Consider the following 27,894-nt stretch of genomic DNA (forward strand, 5'->3'; position numbering starts at 1 on the left):
AGGGCGCTCGTCCCCGCGCCGCCGCCCCGCCGGGAGCGCCGCCCTGCGGCCGGGGGCCGGGCGTCCCCGCGGCGGAGGCGAAGGGCGGGCCGCGGCCTCCCGGTGGCCGCGCCGGCAGCAGCAGCAGCAGCCGCCCCCATCGGCCGCGGCGGACGGAAGAGGAAGTGGCGCCTCTCCGGGAGCCGGCGGCGGTGAAAGGCTCCGTGGCGGGCGCGGGGAGCCCGAGCTCAGCCGAGGTCCTTCCCCAAGCAGGCAGCGGCGGCAGCGGCTGAGGACGATGAGAGCCGCCGGGCTGCTGTGGGCCGCGCTGTGGGGCCTGCTGCTCCCGCCGGTAAGGGGCTGCGCTGCCCTCGCCGTGGGAGGCGCCGGGGCCCGGCTGCCGGGCCGGCCTGGGCCGCGCCGCTTGTGGCGGCCCGGGCGAGTGCGGGATGGTGGCCGGGCCGCTCCCCCTCCTCTGCCGGCCGAGGGGCTTCCTCTGTCCGCCTTACCGCCCTGGAGCCGTTCCCTGGAGGACCCCGACCGCCGCGGGCACGGTCCGCGTAGCTCTTGTGCTCTCCGGCTGGACTGGTGTGTGGCCCCCCCCGTCCAAACGCCTCCGGGGCGGTTTGGCTCTGAAGTGTGTCCCGGGGTGGTTGCGGGCGTCCCGGGCCTGCCTCGGGCAAGGCCCCTCGGTTCCCCCCCGAGCCCCTGCCCTCTCCCCTGTGCCCGGGGAGCGCAGGCCGGCCCGGGCTCCGGTTACGCGTTGGTGGGTTTGGATAAAAAATGTCCCGGGTGCCTGCGTTGATAAACGCTGATGTTGTTTCTAGAGGTATTTAAATTAGGGTGCTGGGGAAGGGGGGAAGCTCGTGGTGTGTGTGTGTGTGTCCTGGCTTTTGGCATGTTCATCTTAAGTGCCGTTTTGGTTCCTGTATGGGACATCTTTGCAGCTGCTCTCTGCACACAGGTGTGTATTGCCATGGAAATCTGGTAGATAGATTGCTTTCTGCCTAATGGAGTAGTGAAATGGGGAAGCCAGAAACCTCTGTAATTGGCTGAAGCAGTATGAAGGGCATATCTGCATTAAATGCTGCTCCACTAAGTTGTGTTGCTGTTGGGTTTTTTTTGTTTGTGTTTTTGCTTGTTTTCAACATAATTTTTACCTTGTTTTGGTAAGGCAGAATGCAGAGTACTTTCCTGTGTAGGAAGTCACCACTGGATATGCTCAATAGCAGGTGCACAGTGCAGTTTGTTAGTGCCTTGAGAACGCCTTTTGGTGAATTAGCTTGTGTCTCTCTACGAAGTGCTCCCTCACTGTTTGTGAGTCCCACGTAGCTGTCGTTAGTTGTGTTGGGGTTTTCTCAAGAGTGGCTTTGCTCCTTAACTCAGTGGTTTGCTGCTGCTCACAAGGGAAGGGCCTTCTCCTGCCCTCCTGTAAGACTCCAGGCCCTGTGTCCTGCCTCCTCCTTTGCTCTACAAATGCAGTTGTAGCAGTGGTGAGCATTAGACCAGGTCATTCAGCCTCAGGAACAGTATCCTGAGACAAACATCATGGGGAGTTAGCGCTCGGAAAGGTGGGAGGTGTTCGGGGAAGGACCAGTCTCTGAGCGTGGGCACTGGTTTCCCTGGGTCGCAGTGCCCGGAGGGAAGGAGGGGCAGTTTGTGTGTGTCACAGGGCCACTGGCAGAACTATGAAACGATGCTTGTTCTGTTCGTGGCTAGTTTTTTCCTACCTTTTTACATTTCTGTGAGGTTTATGTTGTTACTTGCTACGTACAAAATACCTTCTCCCTGTTTGAAACCTTTGAGTTTCTTGTATGTCTTATCCAGATGCTGTGACAGATATTGTAAATATAGGCTTGGTTTGGTCTCCGTGTCCACTGGTTCATATAACTTTCAGTATTCTACGTGGTGGGATTACTGGTGTGCTCCAAAGCTCAACAGTCAGCCCAAGCTTCTATCCCTGCAGTGACAGGGACGTGTTAGGAAAAATAAGGACTAAGAGGCAGTATGAGACGTCTTCTTCTCTGTCAAAAGTAAGGAATTATACAAGAAATGTTTCAAGGTGGTAAAGGAAGGAAATACGATAAGGGAATCACCTGTCAAAAATAGGAAGAAATCTGTTTGAAGGTGAGGGGCCATTGGGAATTGTCTGAACCTGAACTGAAAGGAGATGATGATGCCCCTTTAGGTAAGGACAGCTATCATGCCTCTACTCCACGTGGGAACATTTTTATGCTGGAGCAAATCAGCCTATGGAAGCAGGTTAATCTTTTCAGGAGCAGTTTAGCGGACACACTCTTAGTCTTCTACTGAACTAACAAGATTGAAAATGTGCTCAGTAAGAAATTTTTACTTTACATGTATGCTGAGGGTAAGGTTTGTTACGTACTATTCAGTGGCACAGCTGACTGCAAGGCCATGTACCTAAACTAGTAGCCCTTGTCTGTTGTGAAAGAAGGATACTGAAGCAATTAGAAAATAATACAAGTTCAGCTGGATGCAACAGGATTTCAGTGGGGATGTTCCAAGTGAGGTGTAGCATGTAGTGTTTCTCTTCATTTTTAACTTCTAAATGCTGTCTTTAGAGCTCAGCAATGTATACGTGAGGGTAAATGTCACGCTCTGGTCCTCCCTCCCCCCACCTCGTGAGCAAGAATTGTGTTCCCTGATTCGTACCCAGGGAAGGGAAGCTTGCCAAACAAAAACCACGCTTATCAAATAAGCAAGTAATCACTCCTAGGTAGACTTACGCTTTTGTAGCATTAACACTTGATTTCCTGGAACCCAGAAAACACTTATTATTCTACTTCGTGAAGCAGAAAGAGCTTTTAAGGGATGGAAACATCTGGGGTTTGCACCTGTTGGAAGTCTTTATTGCTTTTAATTTGCCATTAGTTTGTACTTCTAGGTGAATGCACTTAAGAGGGAGGCTTGATAATTTTTGTGATGATCATAAATCATGGAACAACTTATTTTAGCTGACAGCTGAAGAACTGTTACATGTTAAACAGTTAACGTGCTCAGGCCCTTTGACACAGTTCTCCCAGCAGATGTTCATGCGCTATGGCGAATATAATAGATTCCTCTGAAAAAGGTTTTTTGCTATTCAAACCAGGCAGACATAAACCTCTGAAACAGTATCGTCACATGTTTTTCTTTTCTCTCTAGTTCTGACTTGCCACAGAATGCTGATGTGCTAGCCTGAGGAGAAATGCCTCTATAGCACTGTTAATGATTAGCATTGTATATCTGACAAATATTTGTGCTTTCCCCCCTTACCCATGTGTACTTCTAGCTTAGTATCTCAGTATTCTTTCAGACAAACATGGAATTTACTACAGGATTAATTTTTTTTTTTAATCTATTGATACTTCCTGATATTGAGGTCAGTTTCTCTCTCAAGAAAAACAGTCAAAATGAGATCATCTCCCAGCTTTTTAAGGTGACACTTTGAAATACAAACGACGCTTACTTGTTTTCACTACTTTGCAGCTGTAGCTACATCTAATCCTTAGTCTGTTCATTTATCCACTTAGGTACCTGACCTTTATTAGTATATTAATGCTTGGGGAGAAGTATATATCACTAAAATTATCAGAAGTTTTAAAATTCATATGTATTAGTAAATAACAGAAATCATATTACGTGAGGGACTCTGAGAGTAATCTTAAGGGACACCAGTATTTCCTTTACACAAATTCTTCTTAAAGTACACTAGTCGATCTCTTTGTGTTTACAGTTATTTGATAAAAAAACCCCTAGGAATTGCCATATGATACCTTTATCAGTAGGGGAAATTCTAGAGTCTGCAAGGAGGGAAAGACTTTAATCCTCTTTTCCATGTACTGTTTTAATTGCTTTCTTTGTAAAATTTTATACTTTTGGGAAAGTACAGGATACAGAATCTGAAATAATTTGCCTGGGTTTCTTGATGGTGTTCTACTTGGTGACATGAACTGTACATGTAACAAATACATTGTATTTGAAATGAGGATAAGCAGCATTATACTTAGCATTAGTGACTAGATTCTTACTAGTTTTCCATCCTGTTCTCAAGCTACCCATCTCTCATGGAGTCAATCATTATATAAAATAATATAAAATAATTAATACAAAACAAGTGATGCGCAGTGCAATTGCTCACTACTCGCTGACTGATGCCCAGTTAGTTCCTGAGCAGTGATCCGCCCCTCCCGGTCAGCTCCCCCCAGTTTGTATACTGGGCATGACGTCATATGGTATGGAATATTCCTTTGGCCAGTTTGGGTCAGCTGTCCTGGCTGTGTCCCCTCTCAGCTTCTTGTGCCCCTCCAGCCTTCTTGCTGGCTGGACATGAGAAGCTGAAAAATCCTTGACTTAGTAGCAACGCTACTTAGCAACAGCTAAAAACATCAGTGTGTTATCAACATTATTCTCACACTAAATGCAAAACATAACACTATACCAGCTACTAGGAAGAAAATTAACTCTATTCCAGCTGAAACCAGGACAACTGATATTCTGAACTTTGTTTAATTCAGAACACTCTGGTTTATTGTAGGTAACTGCGAATGAGGGGATCCTACATGCTTCGGGAAGTGGTGTACCTCCAGTAACAAAGGATTACTGCATAATTTACAATTCTAATTGGATATCTCTTCCAAAGAGCCTGGACAATGCTGTAAGTAGTTTATAATTATACTCCCTAAGAAAACTAGACTGCAATATGAATTTGGGTCAGCTGTAACTGGTCTTCAAAATTTTGAGTTAAAAAGTTAATTTACCTTTTTGACACATGTTCTGTGTCCGTCCTGTCCCCCCCCAAATCTATAGTGAACATTTCTGTACTTTAAAAAGTCAGCTTCTAAAGTTTACAAAGATGATACTCTCTCTGCTCTTAGAACCGGTTTTAAATACATTCACATATTCATCTGATACGGTTAACTTTTTTCTTCAGGTGTTATCAATATGCCTAAGTTTTAGATTTGGGAGTAAAACTTCTGTTTATTTGTTTACAAAAATGTTGTGAACTTGTGAAACAGATTTCTTATATTGGTTCATCAGTTTGATCTTCTGTTTAATTGTCTTGAAAACATGTGGTGGAATAGGAGATTATCTGGAATGTAGCATCACGCCGTGTGTGTTATCATCATTCTGAGTGTGTTTGAGCCAAACCAGGGAGTGAGGCAGAAACAAATTTTCTTTAGGCGCTCTTCATCTAAACAGGAAATACTTTGTGTTTGGAAGTAATCAAGGCACTCTTCTCTCCATTCCCTCCTGTCATTCGTTAGCAGGTTAACTCAATGTAAAACAGAGTAAAAATCATTTGTCTGCCCCAAACATCTTTGCTGTGCTACTCTGGCCACTGGGATGTCTTGACTAACTAAAGAAAACTGACAATAATTTAAAAATAATTGTCAATATGAAATTGAACTTTGAAATAAGGATTGAAATATCTTTTTTTTAATTCTTTTGTAATAAGTAATATGTTATCAGGCTCGCCAACTGTTTTTGAACAAGTAGTATACTTCAGAACTCTGGTTATGTTGTATCCGTCAGTGCTCTTTTGGCTTGTGAAGCCTGGAAATACCACAGAGTGTACCCTGGATTCCCCAGAACTACAAGCAGTGATTTTCCTATATAACCAGTTTCTTATGTTTAAATTACAGCAACAACTGCTGTGCAATTGCGTTTAGAAAGAGCCAGATATTTCAGCTATATGCTGCTCTAGATGTACCTCAGTATTGCAGGCTGCAGAAACTGCTGCTCTGATATTATATTCCTGAATTAATGATTCCTTTCTGTTACACCTCTTTCTGGCAGACCTCAAATTAGGGAGCATAGTAACGTAGTCTTCTGGATTAGTTTGCGGTATCAAATTCCCCACTTCCATCACGTTCCTTTTCTCCCTCTTCTCTCTGCAGACTTTCAGGACTCTGGAAAACCTGACTTCTACAGTACTCTGCAATTCTTCCGAAGTTCCTTCTGGCTTAATGAAGGACAAAGCAGTTGTAGTGATGAGAGGAAACTGCACTTTTTTGGAGAAAGCAAGAATTGCACAAAGTTCGGGTGCTAAAATGCTGTTGATTGCCAGTAAATCTAGGCTGGTAAGTTACAACATATAGTTTTCTTCTGTAGTGAAATAGTGTCTTATCTATTTGGTCCGATACAGTGTTGTGCAGGGTTAGCTGAGAGAAACTCCAAAAGCAGAGGACCCAGCAAGGTGTGGGATTCCAGCATGAGTCATTAACCTTCCCCACAGTGCTGGTGCAACTGCTGTTCTGAGACCGAGAGGGTCATTCTGAGTTAGCTCTGTGCAACACTGTGTTTATCATCTAAAAGTATCTACAGCTGAATTGTATTTTTAATCTGTTCCTTGTATCTTTAATCATGTTTCTGAATACAAATGCTTGTCTTCATCATTCCCTAATTTTAGTGTACTCTGAACTCCCTGTAATCTTAGGTGATACTGTTTTAGACACACGTGCCAAAAATAAGCTAGGAAAATGTAATCCAAAATTGGAAATAAAAAAAGGTGTTTTGAGGTATCTTTACAGATACTTCTGTTGCTTTTTTCTTCTCTATTACAGCTGCAACATGTATGTACAAATATTTGTACATACATTAATTTGTGTGATTATCATGAAAAGTTAATCTTGTTTTAAAAGCATAGAGAATAAAAACAGTTTTGAGTATCCCTTGTAATACTTTAAAAGCACAAGAACTTTATGAATCCAGATGTGTTGGTAGTATCACCAGTTTTAAGTACATCTGTCTTCATTAACCTTTTGCAAAAGGTGATGAATGAGCTCTTTTTTCTTTTTTTCTTTTTTTTTTCCCTACAAATACACTGAAATTTAAAGGATAATCTGCTTTTAGGGATCTAACCTGCTTTGCAAATAGGATCAACATACTTATCACTGACACTTTCTCTTTTAGTCTCCTCTTTCAGATAACAAGACTGATTTTGAAGATGTGACTCTTCCAGTTGCTCTTATAAGATATAGTGACATAGTAGATATGCAGCTGGTAAGTAATATAACTTCAGCATGTTATGATTTGTATAAACTTAGGTTTTTGAACAAATAAATAAAATAATTTCAGGTCTGATATGGATGTCTACCTGATTTGAATGTGCATAGATACTGCTTTCAGTTTCACAGAAGAGGATGGCTATTAAGTCCTGGGAGTGCTAGTCTTCCTAATTCAGGTTAATTTGAGAGAATGATTAATTAGAACACTGAGAAACATAATACCTAACTGGAGGGAGTGTAATCTTAGAAGTCTTCCTGCTAAACAAGATAAGCAACCTTCCAGTAGACTTGTATACAATTGCAGATGCCTGACATACATCAAGAGCTATAGCCTGAGAGGGCTGTGCCTTCAGCAGAGAAGCTAGAACAGTTGAGCTTGTATCTACTGGCATGATATCTTTCAGGCAAGCGGTACCTTATCAGGTTGGATCTTGAGAAAGGTGTGAGGGTGTTTTTGTCTTTGCCAGATGATGAGCTCTCTCTTTATGTAGCATAACAGCATCTGTTACAGAGCAGGTAGGCAGTATAGTTTGAGTTTCTGCTGATGAGTTCATGGTGAGATGCCAAGCGTGTGTCATTAAAATGTGGCAGTTGTGGTATCTCCTACACTTTATAAGGTGGGGGCTTTGTTTTGGGGGTATTTGGAGTTTGCTTTCCTTGACATGTAATGTTAGGATACAGAATATTGCAGAGGGTTTTAAAGAAAACAGTATCTGTTCTTCAGTGTGGCTTTTTCTGTTATTTTGTTGTTGTCGTTTTTATTTGGTGTTAAATAGCTTTGCTAGGCAGGAGTTGCACTGCACGTGTTCTTCTGTGAATAGCAGAGGCTAGCACTAACCTGTGTAGTCTTAGCTTCTTGGATTGAATTTGCAAGCTCACGTCACCATTTCTGCTCTTAATCTTCAGAGCTGCCATGGGAGGTTGTCTTAGGTAAGTATACAAACTGAAACCATAGATGTATAGGACTTTGGTTGTTTACTGTCTGTTCCCCGTTAAAGATCGGTTCTTGCCAAGCATTGACACGACTGAAGGTTTGTGATGACTGTCCTCAGTCTGCCATAGTCTTGATGAATACTGTGTTTTGGTTCAGGTTGTCCTCTTGTCTTCAAATTTGTTCCTTCAAGTAAGACAAGTGTTTTTTGCTTAGGTGAGTGGTTTTAAGATATGCCCTACTAACACAAAAGGGAACTGCGGCAAGGTTAGATCCCTAATGTGTTCTGAATCTTCTCTGCACTACTTTATTGCCTACTGCTGCTTGGGGTGGTGTCGTGTAGAATCACTTCTGTATAGTTATAGTAATTCACCAAAGTAACTTTACTAGTAGATTAGTGTGCCAGATGATGTCTCATACTGCTGTTAAATCAAAGAATTTGGTTTTGTCTTATAATGTGACTGCCTTCATAAAAGTAGTGAGGAACACAGCCTAGACTACAAGTGATCCTTTCCTAGTTCTGATGTGGTTTTTGCCAAAGCCTTCTGTCATGTCACTGGCAGCTGTTGGTTTGAATGATATGTGCTGCTTAGAAGCTGGCAGCCATTGTACCCTTCCTGCTACAGTTGTATTTCTGTTTTAACTCTTTTCAAGGCTTCCAATTTTCTCCTTTTATTTAGAAGAGACAGACAGCACCAGTCTGAGGGTGGATAGTTTGTATAAGCGTTCTTTCTGCTTTTTCTTAAAGACTTCACCTCTGTTAGCTTTCACCATTCGAGTCAGGTATATCATGAGTCTTGATAGCAATAGCAGAGTGTTACAAACCTTCTAGTAAGTGGACAGCGCTCTTGCAGAGTTGTTATCTGATGCAATGTATTTGATTCTAGTGCTCCCTGTGGTGGAAGTTGAGACTTTGCAAGTTTTTAGTGAAGAGCAGAACAATAGGAACAAAAGGAACCAGTCACTCTAGATTCTAATGTGAATTATACTTTGTAAGATTTATGAAACTTAAAGGAAAAACTGGATTAAGACATGTTGGAATTGAATACTAAAAATGTGTAAGCCTTTAGGTTTCTGGGGGGGGGGTGTGGCACTTTTTTGTGTCTGTGTTTTCATTTGTTTGGGGTTTTGTTTTGGTTTTTCTACATACAGGATGCTGTAATTTGAATAGGGTTTTTTTGCCTTTATTTAATGTTGTGTCCCACTTCATATAACTGCAATGTTTTGCTAGAATTTATTTTTCTTGTTTTCTGAACTTCCATAACTTCAGGCAAAGGAATGATTCTGACTTTTTTTAGCCTGCAGTAAGGTTAATATCTGTAATTAGATAATTTGGATGCTGAAATGAATCAGCTTTCTTCACATATGGCCAGTGTATTCCACTACACTACTCAGCTTCCCATTCAGTCCCACTGCCAGTTTGATCTTCCTCTAGCCAAACCTGCCTGGCATGTTCATCTCCTCTCCTGCCTTTATCCCACATGCAGGCTGTTAACAAATCTGTTTTTCTGCTGCATCTCTGAAGTCTGTTTTCACTGCAGGATTTCTTTAGATGCCTTGACTTACTTTGACTACAACAGCAAACCTTTCTTCCCTACCACCTTCCATTTCCTGTCAAATTATCATCCTTTCTTTGTTTCTTAAATCTCATGTTTCAGTCAAATGGAAGCGTCTTGGTTTTGCTTTCAAGATTTTTGTACAATTCAGTATCAGTTATGTCTCCACGTTCCCTCCCATCTTCTTCAGTGTCCTTCAGCTGATTTTTTTTTTTTTAACTTTGGTCTTAAATTTTTTAAGTAGCATGAAATTGCTTTCCTTTCTTTTGAATCCATCTCAAATCATGTTCGTGTAAAGCTCTTGGTACATAACTTTCTGCCATCTTGAGTTTTCACTGTGTCCTGTCTGAACCATTGTGCCTGTATGTGAACTGTGAGTTTTGTGGTTTCAGGAGCTAGAGGTAGACCTCTGCTGATATCTCAGTGGACCTGTGAGTTTGTATTTCAAGTTGATTGACTCAGATACGCTTTCCTCTAGAGCAGACGTCTTTGATAGTACTTGGTATGTTTGCAGGATGAAAAGCACTTGGGCTAGAGGCACAACTTCTCAGAAGTGTTGAAAGAATGCAAAGAAGTACCATTTTGCCTTGTGGTATTAATCTGTTTCCACGGCGGTAGTAATAGGGTTGTTTTCAAACCTGACCATCCTGAAAGGTAGCATGGAAAGCATTGCTTCTTTACAATGACCAAGGCAAATATATGGGATGTCTTGTGCAGTAAATTGAAAACTTGCTCTCAGCATTGCGTAGGTTAAGAGCAGGAAATCATGATGTGCATCTTGCTGGAAAATAAGCAATATAATTTCTTTGTTGTCCTTATGAACCAACTTGTATGTTATTTTTCAGACACTTGGAAATGAAGTTAATGTGACTCTGTATTCACCACCTCTGCCAGAGTTTGATTGCAGTATGGTTGTCATCTTCCTAATTGCTGTGTTTACAGTGGCGCTAGGAGGCTACTGGAGCGGCATAGCAGAACTGTAAGTTTGTTAAACGGAACTGCTTAAAGTACGTGGAGTACAAATTTTGTGAAAACTGTCACTATGATCAGTGAGAAATTATGGGGTTTTAGGTTGGTAGTTAAAAAATTAGAAGATCTAGGTGCAATTAGCTGCTCTGCCATGAAATGCTTGAGCACTGCAACCTTTGAAAAATCACTGTAGGTCTTTGAGGAACCTTGAGTAGTAGATTGTAAAAGTCCCTGAAGGATAATGCAGCTCTTGGGAGGAAGAATGAGTTAACGTTTTGACAAATTACAAAATACCCTGTAACTAGCATCATAATACTCCAATATCCATGATAGAAGGTAGGTATTTTAATGACATCTTTAAAATCCAGTGATCCAAGAGGTACATATGTAGTTGTATGTAGTGTCTGCATTGGCAGGGATCTGTACAACCGCTTCATCCCAGCTGGCTGTGCAGCACCCTCTGGGATGTCTCTGGACTGCGCCTGTCACTAGGAGCACTGGGGAATGCGGTTTAGTTGTGTCTGGGTGGTTTCAGTTAAGGTCCAACCAGGCTTGTCTGCTTCAGCTTTGTGTGTTATCTGGTGGAGCAACAGAGCCAGGCAGGGGCAAGGAGGCAGCAGCAGTCCCTCTGCAGGGAAGGGGAGGGAGTGGAAGTGTAGAACGTGGTAAATGCAGGGAAACGAGGGGTAGCAGGGGTTTCTGCACTGTGCTTGAGGGTTGTGCAGCTTTGTTTAGTGAAGTGAAGCACACTCGATGCACAGAACTGTTTTTAGTCTGAAGTTAAACTGGATATAGCTGGCCTTTCAGAGCGTGGTATTATTCTGCAGTGTTTCTTGGATGTCCGTGTACACTGAATGGGCCAGTGTGCATTGCTACCTAGGGCTTCTCGTTCTCAGTGGTGTTCTAGTGCTTTGCTCCCCAGAACAACAGGGAGTGGATTGCATGTGATAACAACAGCTTCCTCTTTCCCACTAGTTATGCAAATCTAGTGATTTTAAAGAGATTAAAGAAGTAGAAGGAGAGAGGGGGGTGTGTTTCTTTTTTTTAAAGGTTGGATCTGATTATGCTTCTTTTTTACCCTGCAGTGCTATAGGGTGTGGCTGCACTGAATGCTAAAATAACAAAATGTGATGCTGTCTCCCATACTGAAAAATGCCTAGATGTAATTATATTAAACTTGTTGAAGTGCACTTTCATAAATCTAGGGTGAGCTTTTTTTTAAAAAGCTGCTTATTCAAAGCATGTCCTCTGAGAAGGTGATTCATCTAACAAAGTGCTTTACTCCTGTTGGTTTTTCTCTTTTGAAGGTAGCTGTTTCAGTGCTGAATTCAGCATTTTGTAGGTAGGTCCTGGGATTCGTCAGGAACATGCTATCTGATGGGCAAGTTGCACTAGCATCTGTACTGAAGAGTAGTAGGGCTATCTGCTCAAAGAACAAACACAACAATTTAAGTCTCCTTATTTTACATGGTGAGGTATAAATATGGACTATGTATGCACAGAAATCTTACTCCCAGTGAAAATCCCCAGTTACACCCCCTCTCTTTCACTTACTCTGTAATTATGAGGTGTCAGGGTAAAAGAACTAGTACTTAGCTAGCTTCATTCTGCTAACATGAATGGGTTTTGCAGACACTTAATGTCTATAGTTGAGGTTTTAAAACAGTGTGTAATACCCATTATTTTGATTTATCATAGACACATTTATCGGATTGACTACATTTAGCCCAAGAAATTTTGTAGTCAGAGGTGATGCGCTAATGGAGTTGAGTGCGTGCATCCTGAAAAGGAGTTTAAGAGTTTTGATACCGAACTACTTTTCCTGACATGGATCAGGGTTTTGGTTGGGAGTACTCCTTAAAGTTGGCTATCACCACACAATTGGAAAGGAGGGCAGTTAAGAATCTTTTCTGTGTGATCTATACTAGGTTAGAAGTGCCTATCTCCATTAAAAAATGGAGAGAAACTCAAACAATAAGCATACCATTTTTCTGTATTTTTAACTCTAATAATGGTACGAAGGATTAGACTGAAGTGCTGTCAGTCTAAATGCTTTATAACCAACAATTCTGGTGATAGTAAAACGTTTTCATAATCTCTCATCTGAGGTAAATGTGTTTGTCATTTTCTTAAAACAGTGAGAATTTGAAAGCAATAGCAAGTCCTAGGGAGAGAGAAACAAGACGGAAGAAGGAAGAAAACGTTACTTTCACCCCTGTAACAGTCATCTTGTTTGTTGTCATCTGTTGTGTCATGCTGGTCTTACTTTATTTCTTCTACAAATGGTTAGGTAAGAAACAATGGATAATCTCATTTGACTTATTTTTCTGCATGATCTTATTAGGTGTCTAAGTCTGAAAAGCTAGATTTCTAAACTAAAATTAATGTAGTTTTTTTAATTGTTCTCTCCATGTGTGAGTTGAGAGTTGAAAAGATGTAGTTGCTACTTAAAAAAGAGAGAACCTTTCTTCTGCTCTCTTACAAAGGCTGCACTGACAGTGCTTATTCTGAATGAAGTAACATGGAGGAGAGGTGACTAGCGACTAGTAAAAAAAGTATATGATGTATGTCGATGTTCTTGGGAGGATGGCAATGATAACTTAGTGTTTAGAGTGGAAGCTTTTGTTCAGTATTGCTATATTGACGTTGCATTTGTGGTTGCACTGCCCTAATTAAAGTACCAGGTGAAATGGCATTACCATAAAGGAATAAACTCAAGCATACTAGCAATAAGCTAAGTTCTTGAATTATGCAGTTCCAGTAAAATGTAGTTTCCAAACTGTTGGTTGATATTTTTTTTTCTGCCCTCAAATCATGCAACCAGAAAATGTACGCTGTTTTAAATTACACTTTTTAGTACGAACAATGTAACTTTCATTCTGACAGCTTCCTAAATGCACTCTTTCCTAGAATTTGTTACTGGTTAACCTCCTGCTTCTGCAAAAGAAACTTCATCCTGACTTCTGATTTTATTTAGCTTTTGTTATCTTGACTATGGGCAATGTTACCTTTACTAAACTTGTCCCACTAAAAGCCTGATGAACCTTTTAACGTGATCAAAAGATGTAGGTTAAAAATGTCCCCTGTTTACTCTGAGATGTTTCAGGTAAGATTTAGGAAGAAGTGAAGAAAAAGGCCTCTTAAAGGAGAAAGGGAGAGGAGTAACAAATTAGTTAGGGGGAGGAAGAAATGTGGATGGTTAAAAGAAAATATGTAATAGCTTTTTGCTAAGAAGCCTTAGTTCTGTGCACTTCAGAGCAGACATATGTGAAATTTCTTGGAGGTAAAGAAGCTGTTACCACGGTATGACATGCTGTCCCAGGGAAAAATCTGTATTTAATGAAAAACAAGCAACCAAAAAAACCCTGCTTTGATATGTCACTACTATAGTGTGTGAATGTAAGTCGTAATATCAGTACTTGGAGTTAAGATCAATTTTGTAACTGAAGTACTAGGGAAGGAGTGTTTCCAGCACAAAGCCAGTTGCAAAGCTGAGCTCCATGATGGAGTTCTCTGTATTTCTTTTTGTAAGTATTCGGGCATTATTAATTCTGCATTGTTGCCTCAAAATTTGAGATTCCCTAAACAGCTGATTTCTTACTGACTTCAGAGGAACCTGCTGTGCAAAACTTCTTGTTTTGCCTGTTGGGGGCTTAACAGATCATAATGGCACACGATCTTGGTTATAACTATAAAATCCACCTTTCTTGCCTGTTTTTTTCAGTAATCTCCTTATAGGTATCAGAATTGCTTTCTAGCCAGACCTTCATTACCAAAAAACCCAAAACAACCACCAAACCTCAACTAGCAGACAACTGGTTTTATTGTTTGTCCACATTTCAGGGTGCTTACCATAAGTTAGAATACACAATATATTATAAGTTAGAATATGGAATACGGAGTTTTTTCCTAACCAGGTGGTTCCTAACTACATAGAAATTTTTGGAAGGGATGGGGTGTTTAGTATCTTAAAATGCCACCTAAATCATCAGTCAGATCTTGGGGATGCTGAAATTTTTATGCATAAGCAGACAAAGTGATTAAAGGGAAAAGTTGAAGTGAGGAGTATTATCAGAAATTGAGAAAGCTGGTAGTTGTAAAATAGCACTTTGGTTTTAGCCATAACCAAATAAAAGTACATGAAAGCAGTAACAGATGACATACTTCTTCTTAAAGAAAAGGAAGGAAAAATAAAGAAAAAGGTTTTCAATTCAAAAAATTCAAGTGTCAGGTCTTTGCTGGATGAGAACTCTTGTCATGGCAGAGACACTCAGAATTCAGCACTTTCTGTAATCAGCTGACTATAGGTCTCCAACGACTATGGAGCAGTGCTATAACTGTTAACAGTTTATATCAAATGTACATTGTTGTGTTTGATTCCTGTTTGCTATTTTTTTTCTATTGTATTTTGTCACTGATTCCCATCTTCCATTCTTTTTATTTAGTGTATGTTATAATATCAGTCTTCTGCTTGGCATCTGCAATGAGTCTATACAACTGTCTTGCGGCATTGATAGGAGAAATACCATTTGGGCAGTGCAGGTATTGTACACTTGTATTTTCTGGTTGCTACTCAAGGTAGTGTTTGACAGATTGTTTCCTGTATGGTTTAGTGTGTGGGATTGTTACAAAATTACAAGCTCCTTTAATAGATATTAAAGGTATCCATAGCATAATCAACAGTTAAAATAGTGTTGTGGGAGATTTGCTGCATTACCTTTATTTGAAAGCATTGCTGTAATCAAAGCTGAAAGGCTCTGCTTGGCTGTCTGAGCTCAGTTTTACAAAATTCTGATCACCTGTAGGTTGTGCTCACTTTGTTCATCAAGGAACTCTGTCAGGGGGGATCTTGCACGTTTGATCCTGTTTTGAGCAAGTACTATGCTATAGGCAACAGAGGGGTTTTTTTCCCTCATGTTAATCTGTACTGTACCTGTGACAGACCAAGCTTTAACTTTTTCTTGCGAAGGCAACACATTGCTCATGTCCTCTGTGTTAGAAGTTAGCGGTTACAGTCCTAACTGGGATAGTGTGTTATCAGTGTTCAGATAGCCTCTTCTTACTACTCCAAGTTAAATATCCTGCAGATATTAGTGAGTATGGGAATGTCCCTGTTTTCCTCCCCTGTATTTGCAGTTTAAAAAACCCTAACATTTAATGCAACAAATAGTTCTTTTCCCCAAAAGAACAATGCTTATAAGCTTGGAAGCCTAAGATTATGTTTGCATGTTACTTAATACAGGATATTAGTGCCAGGTGATCCAGTAGCCCATCAAAGGTAGAGATCAGGTAGAAAAGACAGCAGGTTTTGTGTAAGCGGCAGGACAGGCATTACTTCTGTCAGTTAATACCAGTTCAAGAACTGTCCCAGAAAATTGAGTAGGCAGTAGAAACAGATATTGGCTCACAATTTTGCAATACATAGTTATTCCATTTTTAATGTTGTATTATGTGTCCTAAATCTGATTTTCCCCACCACCGCCCCTTTCTGGAATTATGACATGACTGTCCCTCACTGACATAGTTCTGTTGGCATAATTGTTACATGAGAGAAATGGATTAAATAAATTCGTCTGCTTGCTGCCTTCCCTGGATGTGTTTGCTAAAATAAGGACTGGCCATCAAAGCCCAACTTGGCTTACTATCTGTGGGCATGTTTTTAATGCAGCCCAGAGAAGGACTGGTACTGCAGTTGCAAGAATAATGCCACCTGAGTCTGGACGGAACAAACGGGCAAAGGAGAAGCTCTCAGGATGAGAACACCTTGCCAGCTTAAGGACCCATGGTAGCACAGGCATGTGTTTTGGCTGTTGCAGGCTTTCTTTTTTAATTTAATTATTTTCTTTTAGGATTGCATGTTGCAACAAAAACATTGAAGTGAGGCTTATTTTTCTTGCTGTATTCTGCATAGCAGCAGCTGTCGTCTGGGCAGTGTTTCGAAATGAAGATAGGTAAGTGATGCATTCTGACTTAAGAGTAATACGAATAATTGCCATTAATGAACTTCCCATCATATAACTAGTCCTGGAGCATAGCATCCTTCTAAACTCCAGTGCCGATTTCAAAAAAGTCATGAAAGTATTTATGAAGCTTAATAAGCATGGGAATAATAGAGAACAAAGCTATACAAATGAACTGTGTGGTAATTGGAAGTTTCAAAAAATTATGAAGATGAGGAAGAACTAGCTTGATTGCTAATGACTGTCACAGAAGGAAAAAAAGTGCAAAAATACCATAGGGACCATAGGACCTATGCTTCCTATGGTCCAGTGGAAGCACAGGACCACAAATACACAAATATTATAGTACAATCCTAAGTAGCATCTTGAGCCAGATGTTAAGTAGGGCTTCCAATCAAGTGAGGAATCATACAAGTGAACACCAAGGCCCTGTTATGGCCTCTGTTCAACTCATTTTCTCTGTAGCACACTGATGAAGAACAGTTACCTATTTATGGTCAGAGGCTAGTGTAAATTGACCATCTTGAAACTAGTATTTGTGTGGTTTTGGTAGCAATACTTCCTAAAAACTAATTTCTTGCTTTTCAATCCGTTTTGCGATCTTGCTATTTCCAGAAAAATCTAAAATCATTATTGCACTTAGATTCCAGCAGTAGTTATAACAATGTGTAAAACTGTGTTCTTATTTTTAGGTGGGCTTGGATTTTGCAAGATATTTTGGGAGTTGCTTTCTGCCTAAACTTTATTAAAACACTGAAAATGCCCAACTTTAAGGTACTGTGAGTTGCTTACCTTAAGAAAGTATTCTAATGCCATGAATCTGTAAGTTTAGTGTCAGGAAATAGGTTTTCAGCACTCAAGAAATATATATTAAAAAAAAAAATCTTTACCATTTTTAATAATTATTAAAAGAAATTAATCCTTTTCTAAATGTTACTCCAGAATAAAAACATGTGGGGGTTGGGGTTTTTTTTGTAGTTTTTGGGGGGGTTGGTTGGTTTGTTGTTTTTTTTACATGGCGGTACAGCAATGGTAGCAGAATCTAGCTATGCAGTCCTTGAAAACCTACAGTAATATTTTCTTCTTTTTTTGCCAGTCCTGTGTGATACTTCTAGGCCTTCTCCTTCTATATGATGTGTTTTTTGTCTTCATAACACCATTTATCACAAAGGTATGTCTGTGAATTTATCTTTAAAATAAAAACAAAAATGTCTGGTCATTGGGGCAGTATTTTTGTCAAACAGATTAGTGTTTTCAGTATGCTCGATGCAGAAATGCTGACTTCCTTTTGTTTTTCCCCATTTAAGACAGCAGTGGCCTAAATTTTCATCTTGTATGGGCCGTAGAGCGTAACGCTTGTGTAGGTGCAATAAATTTTGTTAAATGACTAAGTTTTCAGCAGTCACATAGCCAAAAGTAAGCTGTCCCCAATTGTATGACAGCGTGAGGATGAGAAATTACTGTCCTCCAGTTTTCTTCCTTCTTTTCGTTTTAATACCCGTATACTGGAACATGCTGTAGTATTTTCTGCAGTGCACATTTGCAGCGTAGTATGAACTGTATGCAAGCATACCTTCTTTTACTTTGAAGCAGAAAGCTCATGGCAGAAAAAGCTGACACGTTTTTATCTAAACTTCCAGCTACATCTAGTGGATTTGTTGTTTGGTTTTTTTAAAACAGTTATTTTAGGCTGGACTACATGTTTTTAATGCAAAACAATACTGTATAATACTGTACGGTACTAGTGCATTCCTTTTGATATTCAGGATTTTTCCAATCCTGAATTGTAAGATGAGGTACAAGCAGTTTTTGTAAATGTAGTATGAACGTTTTGGTATATTAAACCACTAACTTTTGAAAAATAACCTTAATTTCAGAATGGGGCAAGTATAATGGTTGAAGTTGCAGCTGGTCCTTTTGGAAACAGTGAAAAGGTACGAACAGTTGGTTTAGTGTGTGCAACATAAAAATACTGACACTGCATAGCTAATTCATAGTTTGCTTTTCGGCATAACTTTCTCACAAAATATAGCCAGCTTCTGCTATTTTCTTTTAAGTATTAAATACCTGTTGACTTGGGTTTGATCCTAGAATGATGGAAACTTGGTGGAAGTCCCTGCTGAACGCTCAGCTCCCCATGAGAAAGTAAGGATTGTATTTCAGATACTGGATTTTTAAATGATTCCCTCTGAAAAGACTATTCTTTTGGGGAAAACCTGACTGTCCAAATTTCTCTTCAGGGCCTGGATATCATTGATCAATACTCTATAGTTAGGTTAATAATCCAGACTTGTTATTCGCATTATATGCTTAAATGTTGTTTTAACTTTTTTTTGGTGTGTGCATATTATTTGTAAATCTGAAATTCCAGCTTACCTGTTGCCTTAAGCTTTATCCACTCTCTATGTTGGTTTCTGGTTTTTACTTTAGGTTCTACCTATTTTGAAGTTCTGCATTAACAATAAATTAATTATATTAAAACTGTTTATTAATTCAAGCAAACAAACAAACAAAAAATCCAAAACACCAGGATGCTTTAGATTAGATTTATGTGGGCTTCTGAAATACTGTTTTACAGTTACCTGTGGTTATTAGAGTGCCTAGACTTGAATACTCTGCATCGACACTGTGCGACATGCCATTTTCATTGTTGGGTTTTGGAGACATTATTGTCCCAGGTGAGCAAATGTTTTTGGCAATTGTAACTTAGGATTAAATATTTTGGGTTTGATTCTCAACTGACTTATATCTACAAAGTAATTACTAAATCGAATGCAACAATTTGCCTTGATCTGTCAGTGCAGAATACAACAAATGCCACAATAGAAGAAAGCTTAGTATGTTACAGAACACTTAAATAGTGAAGGGTTTTTGCTTTTCTATTGCACTGTATTGTGTAAATACAAGTCCCACAGATAAATCCAGTTGTCAGTATTAACTAAATCTCATCGAAATCTCACAGAAAGCAAGTATTCTGTGACTTCATAGTATTTTCGTATCCTAGACTACCTAATTAGAGGTGAGGTAACGGAAAATGTATTATCAGGTTTTTCCATCTTTCTCAGGAGAGCTGAATTTTGCCATAGTTGGAGTCTTGAGCAAATTACTTAAGTAAGGCACAAAGCACCATCTCGTGAACAGCACGCAAGCAAAATTGCTGATTGTTAAGAGCGAGTATTAAAATCCTGTTGAAGAAAAATATTAAAACTAGGTTGTTACTCTTCTGCATTAGAAAATTGAAAATAGCACAATGTAATTAGCTTGCTTAAAAAAACAAAACCTTTTAATACCAAGCTTACTTGGCTTGTATTTCCATTGTGGCTCTGATTTTCAAGGCTTACCGTAGGATTTCTTAAACTGGTTCTTTGCTTTCCAGAAATAAATGGGAAGAAGATAACATACAGGAATGGGAAGTCTTACTATAAATTCTTTTTATGCTGTTTTGATTTGGATGATTGGGGAGAAAAAAATTCACGGCTAAATATTTCATTAATTTTTTTTTTTTTCCCCCAAGGGCTTCTGGTTGCCTATTGTCGAAGATTTGATGTTCAAACAAGTTCATCTTCTGTATACTACATTTCCTGTACAATAGGTAAATCATGTGATATTTCAGCAATGTTACTCTTCATGCTAGCTTTTTTTAAATGGCAGAACTAGATAGTTTTCTTCAGGTAAAGGTTTAATGTTGTCAAGAATCTCTTTATAATCTCTTTTTAATGTGCCTGCCCATGTTTAAGGTGAGTATTCTTTATGGTAGTCAGTTGCTTTGAGAAAGCTTGCAAATACAGAGCAACCTATTGTCCCTCTTTTCTTCAATTATATTAACAAGGAAGATATTACTTTAAAAAAAAATACTTCTGGCTTACTAAATGAGTGACTTAATTTAAAAGTTCGCCTGTTCTTGATTGCATATGTATAAATATCTCTTTATAGCTTATGCCATTGGTATGGTGCTGACTTTCATTGTTTTGGCATTAATGAAGATGGGACAACCTGCCCTTCTCTATCTTGTACCATGTACACTCATTACTAGCTCACTTGTTGCTTGGAGGCGCAAAGAGATGAAGAAGTTTTGGAAAGGAAGCAGTTACCAGGTAAGCTGGATGCCTCGAGTATTTTGTTGTTAATTCCTTTGAGTATATGCTTCTCTAAGTACTTGGTAACGTATCACCCACAGTCCAATTTTTGCTAGTCTTCATGTTATCTTCTGGAACTAATAAGGAAAAATAGTCTTTACTCTTAGAAAATCTTAGTCTAGTAGTTGACATGGCAGAACAAAGCTTAAGGGAGATGAAATAGCTAGTTCAGTACTCATGGGGGAAAAGTAGTTTGTTCTGTTTTATTTTCTTTGAAATGTTTTTTCATGTTTTAACATTCTTCAGCTATCATCTTGATGTGGTATAACATGAGTCACTGAACTAAGCATGCAGATTCCAATCCGCACTAGTCCTGTATTAAGAGACAGTTCAAAAAAGTTGGTGATCAACTAGAATTTTAGAAACTTTCCATGCATCACTGATGTCCTGCATCATCAGGATTATATGGAGCATTCAGCAGCAAAATAGCTGGGTGGGTGTAAAACTGTTTTCTGTCACAGCGTGTGCACTCTGCCTTGGGTGTTCTGCATTTCCCCTTTGGTTATCTCTAACACTACCCAGGAACTGCAGTCCTTAAAATCCCACCAGCTGTCTGCCTGTGCCTGTTGACATGTGCACATTCCCCCTGATTTGACTTGCTGTAGTACCTGAGTGCGCCAGTAGCCCTTGCGAGCTGGCATTGATCGTAAGACAGACCAGTCTCGAGATTACTCTAAATTTTGTTTGAGACCTAAAGTCCAATATTGTCTGAATTCAGAAACTATCACCTGTATCTAGGCTGTGTTGAACTCAGCTTAGAGAACGGATAGTCTGTCGCAGGGGGAGGTGGGTGACGTGAGGTTGATGGTGGAAGGGAGCAGCTCCTGCTTTTTCAACTTCTGGATTGCGAGGTTTAAGTGCATCAATGGAAGTCAAGGTGGTGGTAATTCTTGTAAATGTAAAACCGCAGGCACGCAGCTCCTATAGTACTATCAGCTAAACGCTACCTTTTGTTGATCTAACTAATATTCTACACCTGCTTCAGCTGGAGGTTGGCTAGGTATGAAATTACTCAGGAGATCTTCAGCTTTAACTAGATACCCTGTCTTTTTGTCTACAAAAACAACTCTTCTCCTTTCGTAGGTCCAGTGGATAGAAATGTTTCTCTGTAGGTCAGAATGAATTTGGCTTACCATGCATTTGTATATAAATTGGTGACTGTTTGCTATTCTAAAATAAACAGTGTCACATATATAAAGCTCAGTAACTCTGGGTCTGTTGGGGGGAAGAAGCTTTGCAATTTATTTTCGTCACTTGAGTTCTAAGTAAGATTGGCCTAAGTAAATCTGGCAGCTCTCTTTAGCGACAAAAATTTCTTGCACTTCTCATAGCAAAACTCATACTTGGAAGAATTACGTTGCCATAGTAGTTATTTCATGGCCTTCCAACTGGTTTCTTGAAGGATTAAAACTGCTCTGAACTTCAGCTTGTTTTGAGGTCAGATGACTTCATTTCTGGCACAGTTTAAAATGTTGATTTCCACCCTCACTCCATCACCCCTGAGTTAGACTTGTCTGTGATTGAACACCTCTGTGTAACTTTACTAACTCCTATTTTTCTGTAACTTTCTGAAAAACTTTTTCTATATTAATTTTTTTCCAGAGGGTGTTATTCAAGTCGCACTCTCAGAATGCTGCAGTGTTGATCTTTCTCATATGTTGTCCTCCTCACATAAAGCTGTATTTTGAACTGTCCTTACTGAACTTACAAACACACGCGCAAAAAAACCCAAAAAACCGCACAACGCCAGCATCGAAATATCCAGCTTTCAGTGCTCATTCTGAGGAGGAAAGATGTAGAAAGGTGACAGAAGACTATTTTTTGCTACAACAGTGGTAACTTGGACTGGAGCAGAGCTGCCCCATTGACAAGGGTGACCAGACTTCTGTAGAGGTTTGCTTTGCCCGCATGGGAACAGAGAAACCTTGCAGACTTGTTAGAGCAAAGCGTCCTAAGAATAGAGGTACAAGAGCATGTACAGTGTATCAGGTGACTGAACTTCATGAATGCTGCTGTTTGTTTATAGTCCATTAGTTAGCTTTTTTGAGTCTTGGGTTTTTCTGATTTTTGTTGTATATGATTTTAATAATGGAATGAATTTTATTTAGGTATCGGACTCCTCCAGGAGCCTTTGCTACAAGGTGTGATTATGGCCTTCTTTTAATGCAACTTTATTAATAATCTTATGGTTTCTTTTTTTCTTTTCCCCCTCTGCTTCCTCTTTTCATTCTTTTTTGCATCTATCTTCTTTTTAATTTTTCTGAGTAATTCAATAGAAGAGGGTAGAAATGAAGACAAGCTATAAATCTGTTTTTATGCTTAGGTGGATTTGTTTTTTTCTTTATTTAAAGGAATATGGGAAAACTTAATATAGAGTACCAATGGAGCCATGATTCCTAAGCCTGAAGGCAGGCTTTGTATGCCTCTACTCTATAATTTCCCAAATCCCTAGGAGTGTCTTCAAATATTTAGAATTGGTGTTAGTTCCTCTACTGTTACCTATATGGAAGTCCTTCACCTAATTTTTCTGTGCCACTGCCTTGACATGAAAACCTGCTTAGTGCTAAACAACAATTTTGTTGTCCTCTCTTATAATGTTCAGCATTATGATTTGCCTTTAGTAATCATGTCTGCAGTCCCTCTATCATCTTATTACTCAACAGTATACTTTATCCTGTACTGTCTGCAGTGCTTGCAGTGGGATAGGGAGCAAGGATTTGGACCAGCTTTTGTGGTCTTGCTGCTGCGCAGCTTCTAGACTGCAGTGAGAAGGTTTAACCTTACTAGGCTGTAGCTCATGACTGCTAACACTGATGGTATTTATTTTTATTTTAACTGTCTGCTGTCTCAAGCACAGCATGGAGAGAGCAATGCAAGCTTTCAAATTTCAACTTCTTGCAGAATTTAAGCATTTAAATATAATCTTGAATTATAGTCGGCAGTCTAGAGTTATAGATCTATTTATAAAGCGTAGCTTGTCTGCCCTGTACACTGAAGACAATTTGAGATGGTCAACTCTGCCTGACTGTCTTAAATTCTGAACTACAAAGTACTTTTCTCATTAGCTTCTTTCTTCTAATAAAGAGTACTTTAACAATTTAAGTCTCATTAAAAAGCTTTAATAATAAAGAAATTAGATACAAACCCAAGAAGAGGTTAGGAAGTGAGAGTGGTTGAGTGCAAATTAAAATCAGATGGCTAGACTGTATTTTTATAACTTAAAATGCTTCTGTCCTACTGTGTGCACTCAAGTTCTTGGATAGCATTGTTAAAATCAGTTTTTCAGTTTCTACTTTATACATATGGGAAATACTTGACGCCCTAAGATAGCTCTGAGGTCCCATAATTCTTAGCTGAGAGCATTTCTGTTTCTGCATAATGATGCAGTCTTAAATTCTAGTTATGCTGTGTGTGGCTTTTTTATGGAGTAGTCTTGAGCTGTAATGAGTTGCTGCACAGAAAAACATTTTAACTATTCACTGAAGCGCAGGGATTTCTTGGGAGAGTAACGTACCTACTTTCCTACCACTAAATGGGCAGTATTGCTGCTGTGAAGTGTATAATAAAGGTTTTTCTAGTTTTTTTTCTGGATTGCTTACACTCCTCATGTATGCCTGCATGACAAACTAATTTGACGCTTATTTCCCAGTTATTGATTCAATTTAAAAATACTATTTGGTTTTTGTATCAGTAAAAGCTATGAAATCATTTTAGTAACATCATGAAAAATCTAGTGGACTAATGCAACTTTTGAAGTCTTCTAGATAGAATAGTCTTGCAACTTTTTAGAGTTTGTCAATTTGAAGTGTTTAGCAAGCTTTCTTATCTCTCTTTGAAATAATAAATCAACAGATTTGTCATTGGCATGTTACACAGCGTGCACCTGCTGTTTAGTACTGTAATTTTAAATCACAGTTTTAGATACTTGCAAATTAATCATAGCTAGAAGTTGTTAAGAATTATGTAAATGCAACATCATCACAGTGAATCTTGCAGGCAAGTGTGTGCATAGGTACTATGTACTCTTTTACAGGCAGGCGTTTGTATTGCCATTTCTAGTTTGGCTCTGTGTGTATGGTTTTTGGGGGTTTGGTTGGGTTTTTTTGTTTTTAATAGCTCACCATGTTAGGAGATAGGTTAAACATAAACGTATTTTAGTTACAAAGCTATCTTGACACCCCTCCCCCCCCCCCCCCCCGAACTGTCAGGAATTCAGATGGGGGAGAAAAGCTTCTGAATCTCTTCCTCTTGAAAAATGTTCATCAGCTCTCCACAATGTACAGTCTGATTGCTTTGGCTCTTTTGAGGCTTGAAACAACAACTTTGTCCAGGATTTTAGCATGGTGCCTTCATCTTGCTGGTTGTCGTAAAGATTCCTGCAGCTTCTGCTGAGGCTTTGAGGATGGGGTTGTCATGAGAGAACCTACAACTGAGATAACACTTGTAGAAGAAGCTGCTTAATGCAATCTTATACTTTTAGAAAGGCATCTGTTGTCCCTGACTTCCAGTTGTGGGCTATCCTTCTTCTATATGGTGGAGAGACTAGAAATGGGGTGGGGTGGCTTTTGCTTTTTTTTTTTTTCCTTGTAACATTTATGTATATTAAAAAACCCCAAACACCCTTTATGCTCTACTAGCCATTTTGGTTTTAAAGTTAACTTAAAAATTTGATATATTAAGCAGAGGCTTTAAAGTTTAAATACAGGTGGGATCTCCAGCATAAGTACATTTTGTGCTACTTACCTGTAGGATTGAGAGAAGAGTAATTGACTTTGGGATACACTGAATTGTTGCAAATAGCGTTAACTCTTCCTTCTGGAAGCATCTTGTCAATTTAATAGGGAAACACTTTACAAAAATGTTTACCAAAACTACCTTCTCTACGCCAGCTGTTAGATGATCCTCCCTAGGATGAAGGAGGATACATGGCATTACTTGATGTAATATAATGCTGTGTGGGGTTTTTTTTGTTGTTGTTGTCTTTTCCTGGAAACAAATACTTCAATCCTCATTCAAAATGATGGTTTGACTTCTGTAATTGTAGGGAGTGTTTTGCTTTGGGTGACTTTTGATGTGGGTTTTTGGTCACAGTGCAGGGGGAGAGTTCTAGATATACTGAAGTGAATGCAAGGTTGCCATTAGTACAGGAGCTTGGTATTCACTGTTGGACTGAATGCGTGCTGTTGCTATAACTCAGTTCTTAGGTGTATTGGCAAGACTAGTGCCTGCCTTAATTCTTAGTGTCTTAATTCTGATACATGAAGGGAGGGATGTGAAAGACCTTTTCTGGTTTTAGTCAGATTGATATTGTGGCCACTAGGCTCTCCTAAGCCTTACCCAAGTCCCAGTGACTTGTTTCTGCCTTGGAACTGTCATCTCAACTTACTGCATGGCGTGTTGGTGCGTCTGGATTGGGAAACAGCTTGTTTAAGCAAACCTGCTTTTAGTAGGGTATGTTTGTGTACCTTGCAATGAAACAATTCTGTTGGCATAAAAGAAGGTATGGCACAGAGGTGGGTCATGGCTAGAGAAGAAGAGAGAAGTTACTGGAACTACTCTCTTTGCCCTATATATAGAATTATACCACACTAAAGTGCATATGACACAGCAGTGTCAGAGCCTGGCTTGGTCTTGCCAAGGATCCTCCAGCGGGTGCTAGTAAGGCAAGAAAGCAGTCATGTCCTCGTCGTGTGGAAATCTGCCCAGCTCAGAACCCACGCGGTGAGCAGCTGTTTTACAGAAAGACAGGGAGCCTTTTTACTACTAGGCAGGATATGCCACTATGGAAGAACGTATGTAGGGTTTTCTACCTTTTGATGCTGAAAGCATTATGCCCTTGTCCTAATAATCCTGCCACGCTGGGCATATGAGCTCCTTGACGTGTTCTGTTTTTCAGCATTAGTTTTACTTCTGTATCTTCTGTCTCTGTTTGCCAGCTATCAAAACTGTCCAATCCTTGGCCTCTTGTTAATTACGCTTAATTCTGAAGCCCTCAAACTGATGGGTCTCGGTTTGTCATGCTAACAAGTGTGTGTGGTACCTCTGTATTCAATGCCTTGTCCCAGGGAGGAAACTAGAGCCTTCGTTGCCCTCTAGCAATACAGCAGTGGATAGGGAAACAGGCTGCTTTTTAAAAAAGTACAACGTTGTCTTGGGTTATTCAGGTGACCTAATCAGATACATTAATTGGAAAGTACAATCAGTCTATATAATAATCTGGTTTAGATTCTCTTCTGTTGCAGGACTTTACAATTCCATTTCCTGTATCCTTTTTAAAATAAAAGGAAAATTTACAAATAAATGTTGCCAATACAGTTAGCTTTTACTAATTGTAATATAGCTAGCCTTTACAGTCATGAAAAGAGAAAGCTAGTCTTTTCTATTCAAGCTATTGCTTGCTACCTGTAAATGTTTAGGTAGGATCCTAGGGTCTATTTCCAGTTCTGCAAACCACGTCTTTGAAAAATTCTTTTCCTTGATAATTGAGACACTTTTGACTCATAAGTTTAAGTTCTTGTAGAGGACTTGGATCTTTGGTTGGAGAATGCTTTTGTAGTGGAAAGCATTAGCTAAGAGAGAGCTTTGATTATTTGGCTTGAATACTTTTCTGATCTGTAGAGGACTTCCTATCTGTATGCTGCTAAAATGCACTCTAACACATGTTTAATTATATTTCTCTTAGCTAACAAATACTTTGGATGAATGGGGGAAAAGCAGTATTTCTTTATAAAGAGCCATCTCTTTTTTTTTTTTTCCCTTTTTACATTTAGATGATGGAACACCTGGATTATACAGGAAATGAAGAAAGCACAGCATCAGCCAGTGAACAGCCTGGAGGACAATAACATGTAGGATCCTGATTTAAAATAGTATTCAAATTTTCTACAAATGAATTACAGTAAATTTGGTGAAGTTTTACAATAGAGTATTTCCTACTCTGTGTAAAAGGGTTTTTTACTCCCGCATCTATATTTTTATGGAAAATATTGTTAATAACATAAAAGTAATCAAAACAGACTTGCATTTTTACAGCCAAACCATAGCTAGTAAACCCGTGCCTTATTTTGATTTAAATAAAAGGATATTTTCTATGCAATTTTCCAAATGTGTTTCTATACAGTATATTTTTATAAAAGTTGCTTGCCCATATCAGTTTGATGCATGGAATGTTCTCTTAATTTTGATTAAGACACGTCAAGTTTCATTAAAAAAAAAAAAAAAGTACAGTACCCTTCATAGGATTTCTTTCCAGATTTTGAATGCAAAGATTGATAGTAATGTAACTATAGCAACTAAAGAACAAAACTACAGTTCCATTACTACAAGTAATTGAATAAACTGTGTGTATGT

At 39.3% G+C, this 27,894-nt stretch overlaps 1 protein-coding gene across 2 annotated transcripts; it reads left to right on the forward strand.

Moving 5' to 3' along the window:
• The first annotated feature begins 203 nt into the window (after nucleotides 1-203).
• On the forward strand, nucleotides 204-27,696 carry SPPL2A (signal peptide peptidase like 2A). 2 transcript variants are annotated; one of them, XM_050903248.1, is made up of 16 exons: nucleotides 204-331; nucleotides 4,520-4,639; nucleotides 5,883-6,065; nucleotides 6,898-6,987; nucleotides 10,325-10,458; nucleotides 12,587-12,738; nucleotides 14,894-14,990; nucleotides 16,298-16,399; nucleotides 17,101-17,182; nucleotides 17,505-17,579; nucleotides 18,286-18,342; nucleotides 18,500-18,553; nucleotides 18,987-19,086; nucleotides 19,923-20,000; nucleotides 20,342-20,502; nucleotides 27,315-27,696. In XM_050903248.1, exons 1-16 carry the CDS (start codon nucleotides 278-280, stop codon nucleotides 27,387-27,389), a joined length of 1,614 nt encoding a protein of 537 aa, XP_050759205.1. In that variant the 5' UTR covers nucleotides 204-277; the 3' UTR covers nucleotides 27,390-27,696. The 2 variants fall into 2 exon arrangements, with proteins under 2 accessions (XP_050759205.1, XP_050759206.1); XM_050903249.1 differs by lacking the exon at nucleotides 18,500-18,553.
• Nucleotides 27,697-27,894: the final 198 nt, after the last annotated feature.

Source organism: Gymnogyps californianus, chromosome 11 (assembly GCF_018139145.2).
Source record: "Gymnogyps californianus isolate 813 chromosome 11, ASM1813914v2, whole genome shotgun sequence".
Lineage (NCBI taxonomy): Eukaryota > Metazoa > Chordata > Aves > Accipitriformes > Cathartidae > Gymnogyps > Gymnogyps californianus.